A 25,064-nucleotide genomic window follows, 5' to 3' on the forward strand; every position below is an offset into this window, starting at 1 on the left:
TATATATATATATATATATATATGTATGAACAATTTAGATATTTTTCCATAAATGACATGAAGTATTTTGGGAGGAGTCAAACTGTGGAAATGTTAACTGTCAGGCTTAGTGGTGGTACTGTAATAATGGTGATGGTTTGTTTTTATGCCACTGCTACTGCTGCTGCTTAGCCCATAGTTCTCTTAAAACAATCATAAAGGTTGTTTTTTGTATAATTGGTCAACGTGAAGAACAGAACGTCTCAAATGTACAATTAAAAGCCCCAAATGAGTTTGATCTTTGTGTTGACCATGGCTGTCAGAGCATGTGTAAGTCAAACTCCATCATCGTTTGAGTGGGATAAGAAGCCTATACTGCTTTGAATCAACTAAAGCCATTCATTAAGAAAGAAAAATAGTAGTAGTAATGTTACGAACAGAAGCGTAGATGGTGACAGTGAGCTGAGTTTTAGTCTCGTAATCCAGCGGTTTGGAAAGGATCACCTCACCACTGTTTGGCCGATCAATCTTGAAGTACTCGGCGTCAGGCTGTAACACAGAAACATAATCTACAGTCAACGACTGGTTTCTCTTGTATTTATTTATTTTAGTGGTTCGAATGTCAAACTTACGCTTGTTTGGTCAATTGAGTAAAGTATCTTATCATCATCAGCGTCGAAGGCTTGGACAGTAAAAGCCACAGCATTTACTGGAGTGAGCTGGATAAAACAGAGACAGATAAGCAGATAAACACCCTTCACCTGAGAGATCGATTTAAATCTCAAGGTTAAATTTGTGCTCATACCTCGTTCAACCTAAGTGACTGTACACTTTTTTCTGAAAACATGGGTAAATTGTCATTCTCATTAAGAATCTCCACCATGACTCTGTAAACGGTCTACAAGAAAACCAAAACACATTCAAGTTTTAATTTGCATTATCATAAGGAGAATCACAAAATAGAAAAATGTTTTAAAATGAACCTGAAACATGTCTTCCTCATAACATGATAGCTCCGCCATTAAGACTGGACCAAGAGTCTGGAAGAGAAAGGACAAATGTGGAAGTTGAAATATATTTCAATGCCTGTGACACTTTCAACATTGACAAGGAGTTTAAATCCTTGTGGAAAATGAAACGTAACTATTAACTTTAACCTTATGTCAACTGAAAACAATCAGAGGATCGAATCAGACACAAACACATTAAAGGACCAACAAAATAAGCCGTGCTTAATTTCTACAAAATAAAAAAAGAACATGTAAAAATAGAAAAATGTGTGGAACCCTGAAATAACACCTTTTGATTCAATTTCAGCATTCACTGTTCTTAAGTTCACACATGTGATTAGCTACAAAGAATAATAACCTAAAATAAATATCAGTTAAGATTGGCTCATTTGTCACCTTCAGCTAAAGCCATAGCTGGTAAAAGGTTAAAAGGGATGAAAAGAATCTTATTTTACAAAGGTAACTGTCAGGAGAAGGTCAGAATAAAGATCAAAAGTAATATATTTACACCAATGCACCTTGAAGACAGACAGGCGTCAAAAGTTGAAAACTACAGTGACATTATGACAACAGAACTTTTCTCCATAAAAGATTAAAAGACAGAAACTGTTCAGGGAACCTATAACTTTTATTTTATCATGCATTTTCGAGATAAATTGTCAGGTGTAAAGAGAGTGAAAGCCAGAGGGAGAAACAGCTAATCTGGTTGACCTTCAACTGGGACCACTTCAAGGCAGCTTGTCTGGGAGCAATTTGACAAGATAAAACGTGAGGCCTGAGGACAAGGTTGAAGGAATTTTTCTTTGTCAGTTTACTCCAAAATTCCATACAACTCCTTCATTATGATGCCAATCTATTATAAATATCATGATTAAGATTGCAAAAATAACAAATATCACAATTTAATTGTATTTTCTGTTAAGGTAGTCGCAAAACTGCTTGAATACTGTTAATGGAAACACATCTAATTACCTCTTGGTCAAGAACTTTTTCAGCTGACGTGTTCAGCCGGATGTTTCTTCCGTCTAAGTAGAACCAGTCAGCATCCCTCCCAGACAGACTCCACCGAACCCCTTTCAGGTCCGTGTTTGCCACAAACTCGGCGACAGTGTCTCCCGTGAGGCTGTTTTCTTTGATTTTTGCCAACACATCCTGGCCATCTAAGCATTCAGACCAGCCAGACATACCTAACAAAACAGACACAAAAGCAGTGAATTAGGAGATGCGTCGTCATGAGATGCTCTCAGAAATCTTGACTGCAAAGTGGCCATACCTGCAACTGTGTGCAGACTAAGCAGGACCAGCAGACTTGAAAGAGTCGCCTCCGCCAGGGCCATTCCTCAGGAGCTTCTTCTCGTTGTGTAAAGAGAGCAGAGACTGCAAACACAACTAGCTAAGCAATGCCATGTGTCCATCTTTTGTCAACAAACTTTACTAAATACACTCATGGATGTGTTTTAAGAATCATCTTCAGATTAGGAGTCCAAAAGAAAAAAAACACAGACTTCTCTGTTATGTAATTATCTCAAATCCTCTCTAAGTGGGTTTCTGTTGTTTCTATTTTGCTCTGACTTCACAACTCTTGCTGATTCCCTTTTGCTCAGAACTTTTAATTTATATATACTAACTAGGCACAATATCTGTTGATGATTTCTAAAAAAACAAACAAACAATTTCTTGGTATTTATTTCTCACACTTCATGTCTTAATGCTCTGCCCAGTTTCATTGACTTTATCAGGAATTTATGTTGCGTACTTATCTGTATTCTTTTTTATCCAGCCTGATGGAGTAAAACTGTAATCACATTCAGTTGCCTGCCACTACTGGCCCAACTTATCTGCATCTGATGTGCTACCGTCTACGCGGTTTACAACACTTGAGCTGACTGACCTGTTCTTGTCAAATCCCTTGCGGCTTCCCTGTCAGCCTCCACCTTCTTCTGACTTGTGACGGACCCAACATCTTTGATCCCTGAAATGCTCAAAAGTCAGTATAGACAGGGAGCAAAGGTACCAAGATGCTTTCAGGAATAAACAATGGCCAGTGGAAGATTAAACTGCATGTCACAATCACACAAGCTAAGTCCCCCCCACTAGGCTCCCTACACATTAAAGAGCAGACGACAGCTTATGCTGTGTGACCTGGGATAAACGTCAGCTCAGAGGCTGAAAACTGAAGGTGGGGCTTTATCTGGTGAAGACTCCAATCAGATTAGAGGTGGCAAGAACCTGACTGCAGGTTCAAAGATCAGGCCAGGGGTGAATGTAGGGGATTTGCCTATCACTTGACCTCTTAAAGCCAAGAAACTCTTTACATCTCGCTCCACAACAAAGCATTGTTTCTTTTTATTTACAATTAATGCCTATTTCAAGGTGCTGTTCACAATAACAAACGTCTTTGTACTTCGCATAGCCTTTGCCTGCTGGATTTATTCAATTAGCAGCATGTGACAAACTAATGGAACCTGACAAGGGATTAGCTATCAAATGGCGGCTGTTTATCTTGTGAAGATTAACCTACATCCCTTTACACTCTTGTCACAGCATGCACAGGCATGCAAACACAAAGAAACAAAACACATGTCTGCGCATATCTTTAAAGAACCCTGTGATAAATGGCTGTCATCTGGCTCCATGGAAATATTTTGGTTAGTGGAGACTTGTGAGAGGGGAAAACTGAAGTGTCTGAAGATTTCTAGTTATAGGAGGGAAAATGGTTGAATTGACTGTGTATGTCTTTTTTTCCAGACATGGATTTCCCAGATTGGTCCTTTTTTAATTATCCATCACTTTTGGTGACTGCATCATACGAGTAAAAAGAAATGCATATCGATCTACTGTGACCAGACTTGACCACTGGATGTCAGCAGAGATGTGGCTGAAGGATGAGAGAGATGCTTGACCCCTTGAACTTATTCACATTTAGTCACATTAAGCTTCAAACATTAATATATTTATTGTGATAAATGAATTAATTTCACAAACCGCCATTAAAGTGTGAGTAATAGAGACATGGGCATTTGGATACATGTATGTATTATAAAAATACATTCTTGTCATATTTATTTACGAATCCAGTTGTTCTGGGAAGGCTTCAGAAAACTGCTGGAGAACATCAGTGAAAAAAACAAGATAAGGAAGATCAATGAACACACCTCACAGGACATGAATAAAGTTATAAATAAATAAAATAAAAATCATCACTTCTTCCAGTATAACTATCAGCATCAATATACAACTAGAGCCGAAATGGAGGGATTTAGATCAAATAAGAATCAAAGTCCAACCCTAAATGCAGCTTAGAGTCTGTGGCAACATTTTGAATTTCCTGTTTTTCTAACCTTGAGATATTCTGTAAATAAGAACCATCAAAACATACAATTTCTAAATATGCACAAGGGGAGCAGACATATCCAGTGGGACTTGAAGCTGTAGTTGCACTGAAAGATGACTCTATAAAGTAAGGACTCCATCTCACACACCACACTTTTCAGATTTCTAATTTCAAGAATCACAACTCTGCACTTCTTTATGTTGATCAATTTCAGGAATTTGAAGGCTGCGGTCGTATCATGATAAAACATGAACAAATTCAAGGGGAATGAATGTTTTTGCAAAATACTGAAAATATTTTTTTCTTAGTTTCTCAGTGATTCTACGGTAGGTTCCAGCATTATCTCTAGTCTACCTTTTTATCTAAATTCTCAATCAGCCCCCATAGGCTAAAAGCTTTAAGCACTTCAAAGGATCTATGTTGGAAAACATGCAACCTCTGGAGCCCATGTGGGGTAGGGGGTGAATTGTGTTATTACAGTCCAAGAGGCATGAGTCACAGATGAGGTTTTGTTTGGTATGTGGAAAGAGAGTGGGAAGATCTTAGATCGGGTCCAACCATATTGTATAGATCTCCTGCAGTGGATGTTGTGAGAAAACAATCTGACATCAGAGCGATGACAGAACCTCTGCTCTGGGAATCCAAGAGGAAACACCTGGCTGTTTTTGAAGTGCTATCCCTTACACAATACTTAATCAAGATATATGGCCACATTTCTACCAGTAAAGTCTAACATTTGCTGCTTGAGGACTCCTAATGATCAAGAAGATCTGGGAGAATTGTTGTGGAGACCGAAGAGGTTTGGTGCACAGTGGGATGCATTCAGGGACTGCTTCCAAAAGCAGTGAGACCAGGCTGTGTTTATCTCCGCCCTCTGTCTTGTCTCTGCCTGTGCACACATTCACTCAACATATTCTTCTTCAGCATGACTCCCCTCCAGTCTCCAGACCAGGTTTTAGCTGATTTCCAGAACTGGGGTCTTATAGGAAATCAACACCACTGAATGGTACAGACTCAAGTTATTTTCCCCTCCTGCATAAAAAAAAAAAAAAAAAAAAAAAAAAAAAAAAAAAAATAGGCGAAAGCAAGAAAAAAAAAACTAGGGAACAAAAAAAGTACTCAGAGACATCCCTGTTTGAGCACAGAGAAAATGACTTAGTGACCTCCCACAGATTAAGCACCTGAACATTTTTTACCTAAACGCCTACATTTTGACACCCCCATTCCTTCGTTTTATAAGAACACATGCAGAAAAAGTTGTTATCGTGCTTCAATTTACTGCAAATGGTGAAACAAAGGCCCCGAGGGGGATTCAGAGTGAGACTGCAGAAAAGTGACGCCCTGCCTGTATCCAGATGTTTTATGTTTCCCTCCGCGCGCTCTCTGGAGAGCTCTGACCGCCGCGGAGGAGCGCTGAGAAGTGCCAGCTTGCACTTTGTGGCATCCGATCGGGCTAAAAGGACAATGAGCGCCAGACTCTTCATATGAACTGGTCGGGTTTTGATCCATGTTCTCGGTCCTGAAGAATGGAGAGCAGCAAACTGAGGACGGTGCTGCTGCTGCTGCTGCTCAACTTGCATTTGCTGTGGACGTTTGTGATGTCTTTGCGGGGACACTCTGCCCCGAACCGGGAAGATGGTGAGATTCTGCATGAGTCGCAATCAAATAGAGGAATTTTTAATATCTAAGTCAGTGTAAGTGTGAAAGTTTAACATTTAACGCAATTTAAAGCAAGCGCTGAGGAAATAAGTAAAACCTTTGCAATCACATAAGAAGTATTTTATGTTTATAACGCTTGATTTAATTGACAGTGCTGCAAAGCAAATTCATCCAAAGAACGGATCACTGTCATTTATATTGAAATAAATCATAGATATATTTTGTAAAATGCATCAGGCGTTACATCCAAGTCATTACTTGCAATATAGATGTAAAGGTCAACATTTCCTACTGAGTCAGTAATATTTTATAATAAGACACGCACTATTGAGATATATCATTATGTCCACTGCTGAATGTGACAGACTGCTGTCAGTGCACAGGTTCACATTTCTATCTTTTTGGCTTAATTTGTTTCAATAATTCAATTCAAACAGTGAAACTTATTTTCATAGATTGATTGCAAACAGATAGATGCATGGTATTTCTTTAAATTTTACCAATTAGAATTTAGTCTATCATAAATTTAAATGGCCTTTTAACTGAGACCATTTTAAATAAATATTTCAACACCAAATTATATATTTGTTTCCCTCAAGGGATAGACTGCTGACAAGACAACTGTCAGAGCTTTGTAAAGTGCAAGACATGTTCATCTGCTTCCAACCCAAGTGTTCCTGCTTATTAAATAGGAACAGCTTTTGACAGTGGAAATGTTTTCTTACATGGTGTTTATGGTCCTCCAAGCGTACAGATCAGACTGATAGATGTCTATGAAGCAGACATGAGACTGTCATAATACTCATTGACATCCTGATCCAGAATCCACTGGGTCTTCATTCACATGCCCTGATGCTGTGTAGATTGATATTTTTTTCCTCTCTCTTTTCTCTCTTTGTAGCAATTGACCTTCTGTCAGCACTAAACCTATCTCAGCACAGAAGCGGTGTTTCCAGACTGCAGAGTCCAAACGGCTTGATGTATAAAATACGTCACAGAGCAGCTTACCTGATCCTCCCTCAGGAATACTCCGACTTCCTGCACTCCAACTTTCAGGGCAGCATCGGAGTGCATTTGGTTGGACGTCAGGCATCAGGATCCAGTGCTACCCTCTTTTCTCTCTCCTCAGCGACCTCGCCTGTACTCCAAATCATCTCCTCCACCATCAATAACTCTCTGCATTTGGACTACCACTCTGCTGGAGTATCACTCGCCAGATTTTATTTTCCAAAGAGAAATCCCGTCCGTGGCGGCGAATGGGTGCAGTTGGCCATGAGCCTGGAGCCGGACAGATTGGTATTTTACGCCGATTGCCAAGAACCTGTTGTTATAGGAATAAAGAGCGAAAACAGGATCCGCTTGGACGTTTCGCGTGATGTTGTCATTGCTCTTGGGAGCACACCGGGGAAAAAAGACAGCAAATTTATTGTGAGTTTCATTCACATATAGCAGAGAACCTTTCAGTAATATATTCCCTTCAAATTTTGTCACATTTTTGTCCATCACATCCATTCACAGACCAACACGAAGTGAAGAGTATTACTTGGATTTAGGTCTGGACTTTGTCTAGACCATTGCATACATGGATGGACTTTGATATAAACAATGCTGTTCTAGCTTTGGCTTTATTTTTAGTGTTATTGTCTTGCTAGATGAACCTCCTCACAAATCTCGAGTTTTTGCATGGCTGTTTTCTTCTAGAAATGTCCTGCATGTCACGCTCCTTACATGCAGGTACCAATGCTCCTAGTCCTATGTCTATTACTAGGAGTTCGTCTTAGTCCTAGACATAGGACTAGTTGTATTTCCTACCTGATGTGGCGAAACTCTCACAGCTTTCTTTCAACAATAGTTCCTTGTCGTCACACTTCATCAATTAAACACATTGTTTGGACTCATGACACAACGTGAAAAGTTTCAAGGTGTGCATGAATGATTTTCCATGCCTATAGGTTTAAAGGAAATAACAAAATATAACTGAATTAATTCTATGTTATTTTTACATTTTTAATTTTACTTTGTTGGCCTGTCTTCAGTGTTCCAGGAGTTCTGATATTGAGTGATTGAAGACACATGCTGCAAGCATAAATATTAAAGATGTCTTAAAACTTTAAAAAAATAAAAATAAAAAAAATCACAGGAAGAGGTTGTAAAATACAACATTTAAAATGGTTTCTGTGTCTATGCAGGGATATCTGAAGACAGCTGAATTATCACTGGAAGCATATGTAAGACGTCCATGGAGCTGTGACAACATTACAGGTGAAACATTTAAAAAGCCTGAATGTAAATCTGTTTCCTGACAGGATTTGGTACGTAGTTTGCCTTTGGCTGCTGTGGGATCCCCCTGATATTTTTTTATAGCATTTTTTCTCTCTCACTTTTTCAGCCTGTTTATTTGCTGTACTTGTATTGCCATACCAGCATTTTAACTAAAAAGTTCCACGGCCAGTCTGTTTGTTATTCCTGTGTGGGTCTTCATTTTGTGGTCTCCAGGATGTTTGTTTAGGGTTCAGAGTTGTCCTACTGTTCATTTAAAATAAAAAAAAAAGTAGAAAAAAAAAAGTAATCCTTTGCTTTCCTTTTCTCCCACACATGGCCCATTTCCTCTTCAAGATGACCTGCCTCTGCCTCATTACAAAGACACACATGGTCCAAATTCCATAACTGACACCAGTCAAATGTTCCAGCATGATGGTTCACCCAGTAAACATCAAACGAACAACAGGCCGTGGGAGGAAATCGACCATTATCCCGGGGACGTCCAGGCAGACCAGCAGCAGAGGGCTGCAGCTCTGGGGCCTCCAGGATCTCCTCGTGGGGTAAAATCTGACTCTCCGGAGCAGAGAGTGGACAGGCTGGGGGTACTGGAGAACAGGCTGGAAGAGATGGCCCGTATGCTGGATATGGTCAAAGCTCAGGTGATCAATGGAGCCAAAAATATTTTTACTTTTTCAAAAGTATTAAACCTAACACAATTTTCTTTTCTTGGTCTGTACCAGAACCAAGATCTACAAACCCGTGTAAACTACCTGGAGGGATGTGAGTGTGTGAGGCGGCGATGCGTATGGGAGGGACATGAAGTGGAGGAGGGCCGGCGCTGGCAGGCTGACCCCAACACTGTGTGTTTGTGTTCCTCTGGAAAGGTCACATGCCAAACAAGCAAAAGAGATGGAGGTAATTTAAATCTGTTCATCGCCTTATTTATCATTTCCAGCCAAGGATGCACATTGAAGTTTTTATTATAGTGGTCCAGATTAAAAACGCTGTTGAGTTTCAGAGGATTGGCTCTTTAAAGTAATTATAACGCTGTTAGAATTGAAACGCATGTTTTGTATTGACCTTTTAACACCAAACCAAGTTTCATTGCACCTATCCCCCCCAAACCCAGGACACTTAAACACAAAAAACTCCCAAAGTTACCCAATTTCTTATGGCTCGGTGATTTATATACCTACATATAAGTATATGGCCCTGATTGTACTGGTTAGCACCCACACCAACACAGTATTTAAGCCAGTATTTCAGTCTGGATAGTTGATTTGGTTTAAAATCATATGAATCAGGTCATCCTCTGGCTAAACAAATTGTTATGGGTCAATGCATCATACATATATGATGTACTGGCCCACTTCAGTATGTTATAAAGGTTACTGTTAACAATTTTACAGTGTTAGAACAGTGTTCATCTGGGTTTAACTGGGGTGAAGCAGAACTGCTCGGAGCTACTCACCACTGTAGATCCATACTGGAAACATGTTATGCTTAAATCTGAATCTTACATAAGGAGTTTGAAAAAAAAACCTTCAGATGACTAAATCTAAAATGAGAGAATCTGAAAACAACAGAGCAACGTTCTTCAGCGATTAAATGGTTTAACTATTAGACCCAGACGAGTTGTCAGAATAATAAACTGCTGCTTTGTTGTAAAAATGTGCCTGAACTGGGCTTTTGTGAGCGCAGTGAAATTCTACACAAAATGTGAGAGGCGGAAACACTGATAAGAGGTCAAATTTAATTGGTTTATGATAACAAAAAGATTATTTTGAGAGAGACTGATTGCACGGCGAAGATAAAACACTGCTGCATTGTCATCAAAATGTACAAGCACAGTGTAAATTATTCTTGAGTAAATTGTGCTAGCTGTTTAAATTGAACTTTTAACATTAAGAACAACTTAAAGCATCCTTTACGTGCTTCAAACACTATTTGAATATTCCATAATCGATATTCCTTCTTAGGATATGTATTAGAAAAACTTAAACCTTAAAAGTTAATGGACAGTTTATATAGATGATCCAGCATTGGATCCCTACACATTTACCGATGGGGCATGTAAAATCTGATTTCAGCAGGAGTCCTGATGATGTTCGCTGTTCAGAATAAAAGTCTTTTTCTAGCTCTGCTGGTTATGTGGAGATTAGGATCTGGATGGGAGATTATCACTGCTCTATGGAGTTAAACAGACTGTATATCTCTATATCTCACCCTTAATCTTTTTCCTAAATGTCCTCCTCTTGGAGGTTAGAGGGGCCAGTGGCATCAAAATGATAGACAGCACACACATACACACATGCACACATACTTTGATCTCACGCATGTTTTTGCCGAGGAAATGTCTTTTGGCTACTGCCGCAGTAGGCAGTCCCACCAGCCCATGCCTTACTCTGTGGTTCTTGCTCTCACATAAACAAACACATTGTTTCTGTCCTCTGGAGTGCTGTCATTAAAGTAATTAACTGCTGAAATCTCGTAGATGAGTGCAAATGACATTTGATGAGGGCTTTGATGTGCTGCGATATTTTTTTGTTGTTTTTACAAGATTTTCTCAGCGCCCTTATTAGAGCGATGGACTTCTCTTTTTATAAGGAAACCTCTAGAAATGTCTTCTTGGGCCCGTTTCACCTCTAGCAACTTTATGGTCCTAATAGAGCTTTACAACCTGTCTCTGGTATGCTTGAACATAAGGAGAACAAAATCTGTGGAGGCAGATGAGGACAAAGTGCTAGGTGGCTATATTATTTTACCCAGTTGTGCAGTTATACTCTTTACCTTTGCATAATCGAACAGCTGGAATTTTCAGTTGGACCCTCTGTAGAAAAGGGTATGGATGTGTAGGAGATTTCCTATGCACCCTGAACGCAACACAGGTGTGCAGCTCGGTAACCCCACAGATAGAAAAAAAGGCAGCAAAGAAGCAGCTGAATGACTGTGTGCGTTCATAAACCTGTAAGTTTTGTTATCATTCATGCTATTATGTTTCGGTTAGAGAGGTAATGTGCCGATTTATTTAGCTGTATAGTGTATTTACAGCTTTGCTTTATTTCTATGTTTCCGTTGTAACTGTGGTTCTAATTGGCTTGTATTATTCTGTTTGTTTACAGAACCACACACACACACGCACTTGTATACCTGCTTCATGTACATTCTGTCGGAAAGGATATAAAGAGTACAAATTGAACGGGACTCTTCCTGATTCATTCCACATCCACATCTGTTCCGCATCCATATATGCTAATAGGTGTTCTGATCGGACACTCTGAGGCGATCATTGCCAGCTTAAATCCAGAGGCCTTCTCAACACCCTCAAACATTAAAAGTGTGTGTCATCTTTAGGATGCGAGACAGACAGTCAAGTTCACAATGTATCCTATGAGGTTCTCGATGGCTGCCAGACATGCACATGTAAGGTAAGACTTTCACACATGGCATTCACAAAAAAAAAAAAAAAAAAGAAAAAAAATTTGTACAGTCTGTTCTGTTTTTGGGTCAATGCATCGTACAAATATGATATACTGGCCTACTTTAGTCTGTTATAAATGTCTTGTTGGTACCAGGGAGGTAACAGGGAGTGCCCTCCGCTGCCGTGCCCCTCAGTAGACTGCACAGTGCAGGAGACGGCGCCTGGAGACTGTTGCCAACAGTGCAGAGGTGACTGTGCTTAAAAATGGATACGAAAATCAACACAAATTCGACACTTTAGTTTCTATGATGATGTGATTTTTATTTTATCACGGTACGTTTTGTTTGAAGCAAACCTTTGGTACAAAATAAATACTGTAAAAGCAATTAGCTTTTAGCTCCATGAATTATATGTTATACTTTACGGGTTTAAGAGTCAATGGGTTTCATCTCATTCTCCAGTTCTCTAAAGAAATAGACATCACAAAACCATCTGTAGCATTTTAGTTTATCTCATAAAATTCCAGGAAAATACATTCAAATTTGTAGTTTAACGTAAGAAGATGTGGAAATGTAAAAAAATAAATAAATATAAAACTGACATAGTGTAATTATGCTGTGTACATAATTCATTGTGTGAATGTTTGTATAAGCGGGTCAGTGACAGATTGTTGTGTAAAGTACTTTGGAGTCCTCAGACTTGATAAAGCACGACACAATAAAGGCCATTTACTGAATACATAGTTTCTCATAATCTAGCATTTAAAAACATCTTTCTATTATGAAACAAAGCGCTAATCTCAGGATTTGCATATTATTTTTAACTAACTTAATGCTTGGACGCAGAAGAACCATAACCTTAAGTGTGTCTTTGCAGGCTGTACCCACTCTGGCGTCAGACATGACCACGGAGCCAGATGGAGGTCAGCAGAGAATCCCTGTGATCTGTGCTCCTGTTTGGTGAGGTTGAAAAGTAACTATCTGCTTGGCGTTAGCTTACTTCCAGTCTTTATCTTTATGTAATTCTGTTTCCTTCTGGGATTAGGAAGGTCATGTTCACTGTGAGAGGGAGCAGTGCAGCACCCCTTGTGAGCACCCCTCTGCTCCTCCTCCTAATAGCTGCTGTCCAGTTTGTCAAGGTGAGTTTTTTGTTTGTTTGTTTGTTTGTTTACCTGTAACTGTAATATAGAAAGGATGGTCTATATTTGTGTGTGTGTTTCATGTAGGCTGTGGTGTGAATGGACATGAGTTCCCTAATAAAGCTGTAATTCCTACTGGAGACCGCTGTCAGGAATGTACATGTGAGGTATGCGGTATCTGTGTTAATGAACAGTTTTTCTTCTTTACATGAAAATATTAAATGAGGAGCAAGACTACAAGGTGCACATGTTCCCTTTCTCTGCTAGAATGGAAATGTAGTGTGTTCAGCTCTTCAGTGCCCTACGTTGACTTGTCGCAGCCCCGTGCATCCTCCTGGTGACTGTTGCCCTCGGTAACAAGCATTCATAAATTTAAGCACATTACTTAAAGTTGATTTGTGTCAGCTCATCTATTGATTTCAAATGTCCAGGTAATAAGTTTGTAGCAATTCGTCTCACTTTTTTTTTTTTAATTCTTATATCTAAAAATGACTGCTGTGTGATCTGTAGATGTGAACAGTGTGAATATGAATCAGAGGTCTATGTGAATGGTCAAAAGTTCTCATCCCTGACCGATCCCTGCCTACATTGCCACTGCTCTGTAAGTGGAAATATGTTTTCTCTTTGTTATGTGATGCTTATGAAACTGGATTTAAAAAAATTGCTGATGCTCTAGAACAATGATATTCCAACACTGTTGCTTCCAATCTGCAAAAAGATCAGAGGTAGAGGTCAGAGACAGATTTTTTTTTTTCTTGTGAAATAATTTATCTTTGCAGTTTTGTGTTATGGTAGTAAACAGATTTTCAAATTGTTTTCGAGCCAAATTCTTTGTATAGATATGTGAGTAAATGTTCAATATATTTTAATATAAACACTCTTGATAAGATTACTGCTCATACAGAAACAAATGAAATATGAGCTGCTCCGCTTTTGTTCTTGAATTTAGTCAAAAGAATTTGCTTTAAAAATTGTTACATTTGGGTTTTGTTTACATTTGGCAGAGTATTTTATCTTCTAAAGAGTTTAAGTGAACTGGATGCTGTAAGTTGATCTGTCATGCATTTTTAGATAACAGATATGTGACAGCGTGCAGCAGCGTGTGCAACATTTGATCCCATCTCTAATCTGTTTCTTAGGAAGGTGAGGTGTCTTGTGAACGAATGGAGGCCTCTTGTCCCACAGTACACTGCAGTCATCCAGTCAGGAGAAAGGGAGAGTGCTGTCCCATATGCAAAGGTCAGAATAAAAAAATCTGTCATATTATGTCTTTCCTGCAGGTATGTAAACACTCACTTTATCTGGTTTAAACCTCAGGAAAAAATAAATAAATAAAAACTAGCATGGATTTGTGGTTGTTTTTGCAGAGTGTGAGTTTGACAGGAGAGTGTATGCTGATGGAAAAGTGTTTGTCCCGCCTGGGAGTGGACCCTGCCTGCAGTGCAGGTGTAAGGCAAGTCTGTGCAGCATGCACCAGAGGAAAGTACACAATTTGGAATTTTTGCCAAAATTCGTAATTTATGAAAGACTTTTTAAACTGACTTTATGTGCATTTCCTTAAAAATATAAAATGCACATTTTGTATATTCTGTGTATTATGTAAACTTTATACTATTTATATAATTCTCAACAGAAGTTTACATTTAGTCATCGACATGCTTTCAGCTAGACACCTGACCAATCTTCTTATCAAAATGCTGTAGTTCATTTAGAGTTGTTGGTTTCTTTGCAGTGCCTTGGCTTTTAGACGCAGTCCACACATTCTCAACCGTGTTGGGGGTTGCAACAATTACCAAACTGGTTTATTCAAAGTCTTAAGTATATGTATGGAAGAGCTGCCACAAACAAATATGCTGTATAAAACTATATAAAACAAAGGATATGTGGAATTTATGTGTTTTTGATCCAGACCGGAAACGTAATTTGCTATGAAGAAAAATGTCCTCCAGTCCGGTGCTCTAATCCCACCATCGATCCTCATCTTTGCTGTCCAGTCTGCAAAGGTAATTCCACACAAGCGCACAGTGTCTCACGCACTAACAGAGCTACAACTCATCAGTGAGCACCTTGCTCTGTGTTGTAGCATGCGTGCTGGAGGGGGTAGAATATGAAGACGGCTCCAATTGGCAACCAGAGGGTCCGTGTTCCAGTTGCACCTGTGTGAACGGGGAGACATTATGTTCAAACACACAGTGCCCGTCCGCTGAGTGTTTACATCCCAGCAAGATCCCGGGTAAGACTTGGCGTGTCAGAGACTGTTTTCTTTGGATGTGTGCAAATGTTTCATAGAGAATCTTAAACCTTCAAACATCTCCTTGTCTCAGGTTCCTGTTGTGAATTTTGTGACAGCTGCACTTTCAACCATCGAATTTACAGCAACGGACAGAGATTTACGACCCCTGACCAGCCCTGCCACATATGCACCTGTTTGGTTAGTACTTAACCACAGAACAGAACAATTTCTTCCTTTACTCCTGCTGACAAATTCCCGTCTTCTCCTCAGCATGGGAGCGTTCGCTGTGAACGACAAGGCTGCCCTCCACTAAACTGCACCAATTCCTACACTCCTCCTGGAGAGTGCTGTCCTAAATGTCCAGGTATTTATTTTAGATTGTGGTGAATGTTTTTAAAAAAAAAAAAAAAAACTTGACCTGCAGCTGCGTCTGAGTCATCGGAATTACCTTCTTTGTTGTTAATTGCCAGACTGCTCCTTTGAAAATCGTGTGTTTGTGAACGGAGAGGCTTTTCCTAACCCTGTGAGTGAGTGTGAGGAGTGTACCTGTGTGAGTGGAAGGATTGACTGCCATCAAACACGCTGCCCCCATGCTCGATGTAACGCCCCTCTGCCTGGAACATGCTGCCAGAATAACTGCAATGGTGAAAAAAAAATGTACTTTTTCTCAAAGTAAATAAAAAATAAATAAATAAATATGATTAAATAAGATTTCATCCACTTACTTTCTTCTTTCTAGGTTGCAGCTACGCTGGGAAGGAGTATCCCAATGGACAAGACTTTCCCCATCCAACGGACAAATGCAGGACATGCAGTTGCATAGTACAAATTAGCGCGCGCACACACGCACACACACACGCACACACAATTCTTACTTAGAGCCAATCTTAGAACTGAACTATCTGTCTTGTGCTTCAGAATGGAAATGTCCAATGTCTAATGAGGAGGTGTCCTCCACTGCAATGCTCCAATCCTAATATGATCCCTGGAGACTGCTGCCCACAGTGTCCTGGTAAGGATGTGAAATAACCAGAGTTGCGAATGTGTTGTTATTATCATCAGCCACAACATTACAACACCTGTCTACTTTAACCGTCAGACATTAATTTTAAGGACAAACTAGCAGATTCAGAGAAACATTTCAGGACCTACAATGATGGGAAACTCTGGGAAAGAATGGTTATGATTTTACTTTTCATCGTCTCATGCATTTGAGTACTTGAGTCTATTATTCAGTGAAAAACAAATCCTCCCATTGAGAAATCTATTCCTGTGTAGTAAATGTAACTGAAGTAACTTTATGCCTGGGTAAAATAAATATTGAACACCTCACAATTTTTGTTGGTAAACATATTTCTGAAGGCACTATTTACTTGAACAACCCAAAACAAATGAGTTCAGAAATTAAGTTATATGCAATAATGTGAAATGACAGACAAAAATGTTGAATACACTGATATTTATTTAATCCTTTGTAAAAAAATAAATAAATAAATTTAAAAAAAAGCCTTTTTTGATAATAACCACTTTAAGATTCTTTCTGTGTTGAGATAAAAGAGAAAAAAGGTAAAACCTCAGGTGTGATTTTGGCCTATATATGCATACATATATAAGAATATATACATTTCTTAATATGGCATTTTTGCTTTTCAATGGGAAATTATCAAATTAAAGGTTTGATTATTTTTTCTTAAAGGGGTCTCAAATGTCTTCACAAACTTAAAATTGTGGAAGACAGCTGACTGAACACTTGAGACCAGATCAAAACGCAACAAGAAAGTCTGTTGCTCCTGAGTGATTGCATTAAAAAAAAACATTTTGAGTGGTTTAAAACATTTGCACAATGCCATTCACACCAAGTGTGTTTGCTATGTTGACTGATCAATTTGCTTAATAGGTGCAAATTGATGGACATCCTTACAGCAAATATACATTTTAATTTGATCATAATTCGTTTTCTTTTGGCTCATCTTTGCATGTTGTGATTCACATTAAGTACATGAAGTGAGAAGGTTTATGCTATTTGTTTTTATATATATGTTGCTTCAGATCCTCCATCAGACTGCCTTTTTGAGCAAAGGTCCTTTAGACACACAGAACGTTTCTACCACCCGGTTGACAGCTGCCGAACATGCGCCTGCAACAACGGGACAGTTCGGTGTCACCGTAAGCCCTGCCCCTCCGCTCCATGCTCTCAGCCCATTACACGGGACTGCTGCCGGACGTGCGAAGGTACACATTCACCATCTCCTGAGGTTGCAAGATAGAAACAAACCTCTGTTTATGCCAGCTTTGTTTATCTGCGACATCCTTCCCGGCAAGGCTGCTTGCACCAGGGTCAAGAGCGAGCCAATGGAGAGACTTGGGAGGATCCCTCGGATCCGTGCGCTGTCTGCGTCTGTCACGAAGGTTCTGTGCAGTGTGAAAGAAAGCGCTGTCCACCGTCCAACTGCAACCACCCAGTAGAGACAGACTGCTGCAGGTCCTGTGACGGTAAGAGAATAAAACCTCTAACGGCACTGACACTCTGCAGAGGGAGCAGCTTTTGGAGCAACGTCTCAATTTTCTTCTTGCAGGATGCACATTTCGCGGTAAAGAATATCCTGATGGCACCGAGTTTGCTGATGGCCAAGACCCCTGTGGTGTGTGTTATTGTTATGGAGGAGACATCACCTGCACTAAGTTACCTTGTTATGGAGATTGCAGCCACCCTTACAAACCACCTGGGCAGTGCTGCGGAGAATGTGAAAGTGTGTTTTTTTTTTCATCCAAATTCCCCTATTTTTTAATTCTACATCTGTTCTCTTGGTCATAAGTGTGACCGAGTCTGCATGCTTTTATTTGCCAGGATGCTTCTATAACGGCGTGGTCCTCGTCAATGGACAGTCCGTTGCTGATCCAGGAAACCCTTGCTCTGAATGTGCATGCCAGGTACCAACCTCGCTAAAAGAAAATTGTGTTGTATTTTATTTCTTATTAATACATTGTGGGGTGGGGGGATTCAACCTAAAGAGTGGTTCAGTGAGATGTTTGAGGATACCGTGTCCAGCAGCTCCCTGTCCTCATCCTGTCACCAGCCCATGTGGATGCCCCGTCTGTGACGGTAACCATCTTATAAAAAACTCAGAGCTCAGGTTCTGTAGCACAACTCAGTGACTGACTGAAGCATCACTTTGTGTGCATGGAGGTTGTCATTTCCAGGGTGTTACCTATGCTGATGGCCAGGTCTTCCCAGGGGGAGAACAGGAGTGCCAGGACTGCACGTGCTCAGTGCGTGAGAGAATGTCGTCTGTTCGACTGATGCAAAACACTCTGGGCAGTTTTTACGTGTTTTGTTTTTGCAGAGAGGAGAGGTGGTGTGCACGGCCCGAAGATGCCCTTCTGCACCATGTGAACACCCGGCTCTGGATGGTTGTGCGTGTGGAGTGTGTGATGGATGTAACTTCAATGGCCGGGGCTGCTACAATGGAGAGCAATTCCCACATCCTGAAGACCACTGTCAGAGCTGCTTCTGTCTGGTAACACAGGCGTATACTTTCACCTGTCTGTGCGTTTTCAATTGGGCTTTTGATGGAATTCACATAAAGACCAATTGCATCATTTTGACCATGTTTCATCCATTTTCACTTTATTTAATAAACTACTAAAATTGCTTGCATGATGCATCATTCACATCACTACTTTAGGAGTCATTCTCTATACATCTCCATCATCCATTTCTTCTTACTTTTTACAGGATGAAGAAGTATTAGTGAATGTATCTAACTAATGAGCTGATTGTGATTATATTGGGAATGTAATAGAACGGCTGTGATTGAGCCAACCCGTCACATTACTGTGTGTGGTGCCAGTCGGCTTCCCCAGAGTTCAGGCCACATCTTCAGTGTCTTCAATGTTATTCAACCACGTTTTTTAGAGCTTCCTTCTTGATGTTTGGCCGTTTGGATTGGGGTTTTACCACAAGGTCTTTTCCAGTCAGCAGCTTTCTGAAAAACTGAGAGGATGGCACTTGTGAGTTTTCTGGGAGAACAAGATGAGCTTCTCCTGAACTCTCCTGAGTGGGTTATGGACCCACTGTTGGATAGCTGGATGATGGGTCTGCCATCCTAACAACTTACGACTTGACTACAGGTCACTGTTGGTGATCTGATCTTAGTTTTGCATTGTCTTTTAAGCTTACATTGCTTTGGGGTTGTTGTTGTTTTTTGTTTTTTTTTACTTTAACATCTGACATATTTCCTGCAATTCAAAATGTTTTGTTGATGTATATAGAGCTAGATTCTCAGTTACCTTACAACAAAGAAACGGTACCACTTCAGGCACCATTTCAAAATTTGAGTGTATTATAATTAAGAATATTTACTATTCTTTATTTATTTGTGCAGAATGGTGGTGTGGTGTGTGCTCAGACATCTTGTCCAAGCACTGCTTGCAGAGATCCAGTGATGCCTCCAGGGGAGTGCTGTCCTGTCTGCACAGGGAGGTGTTTCCATCAGGGTGCAGAGCACGAGTCTGGCTCCACCTTCACATCACCATCTGATCCCTGCTCGACGTGCACCTGTCTGGTCAGTCTGACATTTTCTGCATAAAACAATCAAACCGTCTGTTTTATTGAACAAATTCCTCTTGTTGTCACCTTCCTCTTTCGTCCTTTCTTCTGATCAGAATGAAGTGGTGACCTGTCAGAGAAGACCCTGTCCACTTCACTGCTTACATCCCATGCCCTTTGATACTTGTTGTCCTGTTTGTGACGACTGCTTCTATGAGGGTGTCGTGCACACTCAAGGTCACACCTTCGCATCCGTGTCCAGTCCCTGTGAGCGCTGCACTTGTGTCAGAGGAACAGTTTCTTGTGTTCCTGTCGTCTGTCCACCGACACCATGTGATCAGCCCGTTACCGAGCCAGGACAGTGCTGCCCGGAGTGCACAGGTGATTTTGGACATGTCTTTAGAAACAAAACACACTGAGTTATTTCTGTATAGCTTTTCGACCTGGAAATAAATCACCAAATCTATGGCATCGGGTGAGAGACTTGGAATTTCCTCGAGAAAACTTGAGAAGTTAGGATCTGTTGTTTATGGTTTCATAAGTCTGGATTTTTTTTAAATGTTCCTACATTTCAATCAAATACTTTTGGTTAATTTTAATATACTTTTATGTACTAGACAGACCAACACTGAGGGCCTGAACTTTAAAAGATTTGCTTGAACAAAAACAGTTGCAAACTCGGTAGCTATCTCAAACTGTACTAGCTTTGTTCAGTCTCAAAGTGCAAGGAGTCTATCTGTGAATTTTCAATCTTGCCTTCGTGAGTATACAATATAGATACTGATCGCCTGGAAGTGTGAAATTCTGGGAGGAGGATATTCAAATGTAATGACTCACCACCCGCAATGCCATTTTTATGTGTTCTGTCTCTGGCATTTTAGGCATTCCATATGGAGGAGATGGTTGCCTAGGTGTGTCAGAACAGATTTACGCTACATAAAGGATGTCAGTCAATTGTGTCCTAATTGTGTGATTGGCTTTACTAAATTAAGACTACAATGTAGAAAGGCCATATTGATATAACAGATATATTTTTTCCATATGCTGTTTGCCAGAGTGATAATACAGATTATTTGCAAAAGCTTAGTTCAAAGCCAGAAGTTTATGTTAATTCCCTAAGTATTTAATAAGTAAATTTTAATGCTCGTTAGGAAGTGATTTTTGTCTCCTTTATGTTTGTGATCTCAGTGTGTGAGCTGAATGGACACAAGTATACTGACGGACAAACATGGGCCCTGAGTTCAAATCATTGCTCCACCTGCAACTGCAAGGTTTCTACTTTGAGTTTGGCTTCTAATTCTTTAACTTCCTTGTAAGTCGATATCATTTCTTTTAAATACTTTTCTGTCTTAATCTTGCAGAAAGGTGAAGTTCAGTGTGCACCTCTGGAGTGCCCCAAGCTGTCTTGTCCTCACCTGGTGACAGATCCAGGTTCCTGCTGTCCCCACTGTAGAGGTAAACAAACCAGTATAAATCACAAAGATAATGGGTATTGTAAGTCAGAAAGAGTTTTTGGTGAAATTTCAGAATACAGTCCAGGCTTTTGCAAAGCTTAGAGGTTACGTTTCTAGAATTTACCAGGTCATTTCCTGGTTCTAATTTGATTCTTTTCCTAACCAAGCACTTACTTCCCTGGGGTTGTTTCTAGAAATCATCCAGTCATTTGTCATAATCTAGCTGGTATTGTCTGGACCTTTGAGGTTACTTTCTGGAACTTCTTAAGTACTTTCTACAACTTACCAGGTATTTCCCAGTGTCTTAAAACTTATCAAGTACTTTCATGAAACTTTTATAAAACTTGCTAGTTATTTTTCAAGAATTAACCAGCCACTTTCTGGAACATGAAGGGTACTTTCAGGACATTGGAGGCTCTTTTCTTATAGAGTTTATCTTTTTTGGGGGAAGTTTAACTTTCTCAGAATTTATCAGGTGCCTTCTCAGACCGAACTTGGGACTTTAATTGAAATTAGAAGTTGCCTTCTAGGAGCTTATCAGGTACTTTCCCAAAACTCAGATTACCTTCTGAAACTAAATAAAAGTGCCTGGTAAACAGAAACCTTATTTCCTGGGGGAAAAAAAAAGAAAAAAAAAACTGTAAGTTTCATAAAAGTACAAGAACATTTCCTGGCAGACCTCAGAAGGTGGTATATTTTTAAAATTACATTTTTAAATTGTGCTACAAAGGTTTTTATTTTTCAGGTTGTATGTATGGAGGTGAGCAGCATGCGGAGGGTAGCAGCTGGTTTGCAGATTCCACCCCCTGTATGACTTGTATGTGTGTGAATGGAGTGACCACCTGCTCTGAAGTACATTGTGTATCGCCATGTGTCAACTTCATGACGGTGCCTGGGGAGTGCTGCCCAGTGTGTGCTGGTGAGCTAATTCACTTGATTTCTTTGCTTGTCACATGTTTTATCTTTTTTTGGGGTAATTTTATCTTGTTTGTTTGGGAGAAGATTGCATATTTGAGGGCAGAGTGTACGGTCCAGGGGACAGTTTCCATCCTGCCAGTGATCCCTGTCAGATCTGCACGTGTGAGGTAGGAAATTATTTTGGGATGTTGACGTTATGGTCATATCCATCCATCTAGTTGTGATTCAATCTATTTCTTCCTTAGGTGATGCCTGATGGACAGCAACACCTGAAGTGTTACAGGAAGCAGTGTCCCAGCCTAGTAGACTGTCCCAAGAGCAACATCTTATTTTCAGGACCAGATTCCTGCTGTCCCGTCTGCGCACGTAAGTACTAACATTTTGTAAAAGAAACTGTTGTTTCACTGTTGATCAGAGCCTCTGACACGTTGTTTTTTTTGTTTTGTTTTGTTTTTGTGCTTAGAGCCTCTCACTAATTGTACAAGCAGACTGATTGGCAACGAGGTGCTAGCAACAGATGACCCCTGCTTCACCTGCCAGTGCAAGGTAATATAGCTGCAGCAATTTAGTCTGCTGTGTTACAGGTACAATATGGAGATAATGGTACACAGTGCTACACATTTTTTTTTATGTGACAACCATGAAGTTTTTTTAATTGACGTCTTTATGACAAATCCACAAAAGGAACATAAAATTGTGAAGTGAAAATTCTGCAAAGTGTGGCAGCATTTGAATCCAGTTTCTCTGCCGCTACTGAAGACAAGCATCCCCACACCATAATGCCACCACAATTATGTTTCACTGTGGGAGGGAGGCTCAGGACGATGTGCTTTATTGTTTTTCCATCCCAGATCATGTTTTCTTTGCTGGGCAACTTGTTCAGTTTTGGACTCGTCTGTTGGCTATGTCCATAGCAGCAAACTGAATTTATTTTCATTTTCCAACTACAATGAGGCACCATGTTTCCCTGTGAACAAATTCTCCCTAATTCTGCATCTCTCCACATCTCCTCCACAGTTACCATTAGCCTCTTTGCTGCTTCTCTGATTAATACATATTGGGCTGGTGGCCATCTATGGCAAAATTTTGCAGTTATGACGTTCTCTTCCTATTTTCAGTAGATCGACTCCAGTGCTCTTTCAGATGTCCAAAACTTGAGATGCTGTTTTGCAACCCTACTCTTTGTAACACTACTAAATACATTTAAGTTTGAAGTTGTAATGTGACACCATAGGAAAACATTCCACAGGAGGGGATGTTTTTGCAAGTTACTGCACATTGTTTGAACTTACAGTAGAATATAATGTGACATTTTCTTGTAACCTTGAAGAGGGCGTTAATATCAGAGTAATTAAAAAAAGATTTTTTTTAAAACAAGTATTTGTCACGGTTAAAGCATTGACCTAACACCTTTTCTGTGCAGGACCTGACGTGGACATGCCTGCACCAAACATGTCCAACGCTAAGTTGCCCTAATGATGAACATTTCACTCCCCCAGATTCCTGCTGCCCTGTGTGCAACGGTGAGAGCTCATGTTATAAACTGATCACACCAAGCACGCATTATACCTGAACACAAAATGGTGTATGTATTTGTAATATATTTCAGGTATCAAATAATTTTGTATCTTGTTTTTTTTTTTGTTTTGTTTTTTTCTGCAGAATGTTTGATTGAGGGTCAGGATAAGCGCTTCGCTAACGGCGCCAGCTGGAAGGACTGTGACAATGATTGTGTCACATGTGTTTGTAATGTAAGTCAGGCACAACACGTAAGCTTCTCATTGTATGCTAACATCTGCGTAGAAATATAATTGGCTGTAGAGAACATCAAGACAATAATTGATACAAGAACATATTCAGAATGGCGGTTCTACTAAAGAAATCATTGAATGTAGGATTGAGCGACTTCAATGTTGGTTCCTTCTTGAATTTCAGTGTTGTGATCTGTGTTTTTCTGTGTAGTTATTTTGAGATTTTCTGTGTTAAGTCCTGTTTCCCTGTGAGTCTCTGTCCTGTCCTCCCCGTTGATTGCTTCCCAGGTGTGTCTCATTCCTTGATTACCCCGTGTGCATTTAAACCCACCTGTTGTCTTTGTCTCTTGTCGGATCCTCGTTGTGTTGTGTCGTATGTCGTATGTCAAGCGTTACCTGTTTCCTTGTGCCGTCAGTTGTTCCTCCGTGCTGTTCTCCGTTGTTCCGTGCTTGGACTATTATCATTAAATTCATCATTCTTCATCTTACCTGGGTCTCCGCGTCCTCATCCTCACCACCTTAACCACACATCATGACATTCAGAGCATGAAAGAAATTCAGTACAACCATGTATAGATTTATAACACAGGGAAAACAACGTTGGTATATTGAATCGTTATTTTTCTTACAATGTATCTAAGTTTTCATAGAGCTCATCTGTGTTCATTTGATAATTGTAATGATTATTGTAATAACCCAGATACCTTGTTGTTTTTACATGTATCGCCAGTTGGGCCATGTTGAGTGCAGCACTGAAGAGTGTCCCCCTGTAGTTTGTGTGAATGGACAAACACAAGTAAAGCTCCCAGGAAAATGCTGCGACGAATGCCAAGGTGTCTGAGGGAGCGAACAAAAAAGGCTGCTGCTGTACTGCATGCTGGATGTCTCATTTTAGTCCTCTGTGTGTATGTTTGTAAAACCTTTTTTAATGTGTGCTTATGCTACAGATTCAAGGGAGTCTTGTTTGTATCAAGGAACCCAGTATCACTCTGATGAACACTGGCAAGTGGATGAATGCACCAACTGCATGTGTGTGTCTGGAGACGTCCACTGTCGGAGTGAACGCTGTCCTCCTCTCACCTGTGCAGCAGTGAGTTGAACCCAATCAGAATATATATGTAGTATCCAATTCTGCCACAAATGTTGCCATAAGACTTATATTGCAAAATCAGATACATTTGTTAACAGTTTGCATTGAATGCTTTAACTTGAATGTGTTTTTTCAAGGTCTCAAAAATGCTATAATTTTTGTAAAAAAAATGTTTTGATGTAACTGATCCCGCTATCAAATTTGTTGCCACCCTGAGATGATCTGTCATCTTTTTGTACAGCTGTACTGATAAAACAAACAGCATA

At 40.0% G+C, this 25,064-nt stretch overlaps 2 protein-coding genes across 4 annotated transcripts in view; one reads left to right on the top strand and one right to left on the bottom strand.

Moving 5' to 3' along the window:
- Positions 1 to 3,182, bottom strand: part of LOC103133783 (cadherin-related family member 5) — an 11,758-nt gene extending 8,576 nt beyond the window's left edge. Inside the window, exons 1-7 of one of the 3 annotated variants that reach the window (XM_007545683.2) lie at positions 2,881 to 3,182; positions 2,263 to 2,366; positions 1,962 to 2,176; positions 963 to 1,019; positions 785 to 877; positions 612 to 698; positions 418 to 528 (exon numbers count right to left, since the gene is read on the bottom strand). In XM_007545683.2, the coding sequence (XP_007545745.2) occupies positions 418 to 528; positions 612 to 698; positions 785 to 877; positions 963 to 1,019; positions 1,962 to 2,176; positions 2,263 to 2,326 (627 nt within the window). In that variant the 5' untranslated portion in view covers positions 2,327 to 2,366; positions 2,881 to 3,182. Of the gene's footprint in view, positions 1 to 417; positions 529 to 611; positions 699 to 784; positions 878 to 962; positions 1,020 to 1,961; positions 2,177 to 2,262 lie in introns of all 3 variants that reach the window. The other 2 variants (XM_016668173.1, XM_007545686.2) reach the window with 2 other exon arrangements.
- Positions 3,183 to 5,413: 2,231 nt separating this feature from the next.
- On the top strand, positions 5,414 to 24,807 carry kcp (kielin cysteine rich BMP regulator). Its single transcript, XM_016668172.1, has 40 exons — positions 5,414 to 5,961; positions 6,884 to 7,410; positions 8,172 to 8,244; positions 8,599 to 8,903; positions 8,985 to 9,159; positions 11,599 to 11,672; positions 11,820 to 11,913; positions 12,542 to 12,624; positions 12,710 to 12,803; positions 12,891 to 12,970; positions 13,071 to 13,156; positions 13,314 to 13,404; positions 13,943 to 14,042; positions 14,171 to 14,256; positions 14,713 to 14,806; positions 14,887 to 15,036; positions 15,128 to 15,234; positions 15,307 to 15,400; positions 15,507 to 15,680; positions 15,776 to 15,858; positions 15,955 to 16,048; positions 17,086 to 17,268; positions 17,359 to 17,529; positions 17,613 to 17,786; positions 17,885 to 17,967; positions 18,049 to 18,139; positions 18,224 to 18,306; positions 18,381 to 18,554; positions 19,422 to 19,601; positions 19,702 to 19,966; positions 20,774 to 20,856; positions 20,947 to 21,040; positions 21,785 to 21,958; positions 22,042 to 22,124; positions 22,203 to 22,323; positions 22,421 to 22,503; positions 23,381 to 23,480; positions 23,620 to 23,708; positions 24,439 to 24,541; positions 24,656 to 24,807. The coding sequence occupies exons 1-40, from the start codon at positions 5,850 to 5,852 to the stop codon at positions 24,805 to 24,807; spliced, it is 5,262 nt and encodes a 1,753-aa protein (XP_016523658.1). The 5' UTR covers positions 5,414 to 5,849.
- The last annotated feature ends 257 nt before the right edge of the window (positions 24,808 to 25,064 follow it).

The sequence above is a fragment of the Poecilia formosa genome, unplaced genomic scaffold (assembly GCF_000485575.1).
Source record: "Poecilia formosa unplaced genomic scaffold, Poecilia_formosa-5.1.2 Scaffold13, whole genome shotgun sequence".
Classification (NCBI taxonomy): domain Eukaryota; kingdom Metazoa; phylum Chordata; class Actinopteri; order Cyprinodontiformes; family Poeciliidae; genus Poecilia; species Poecilia formosa.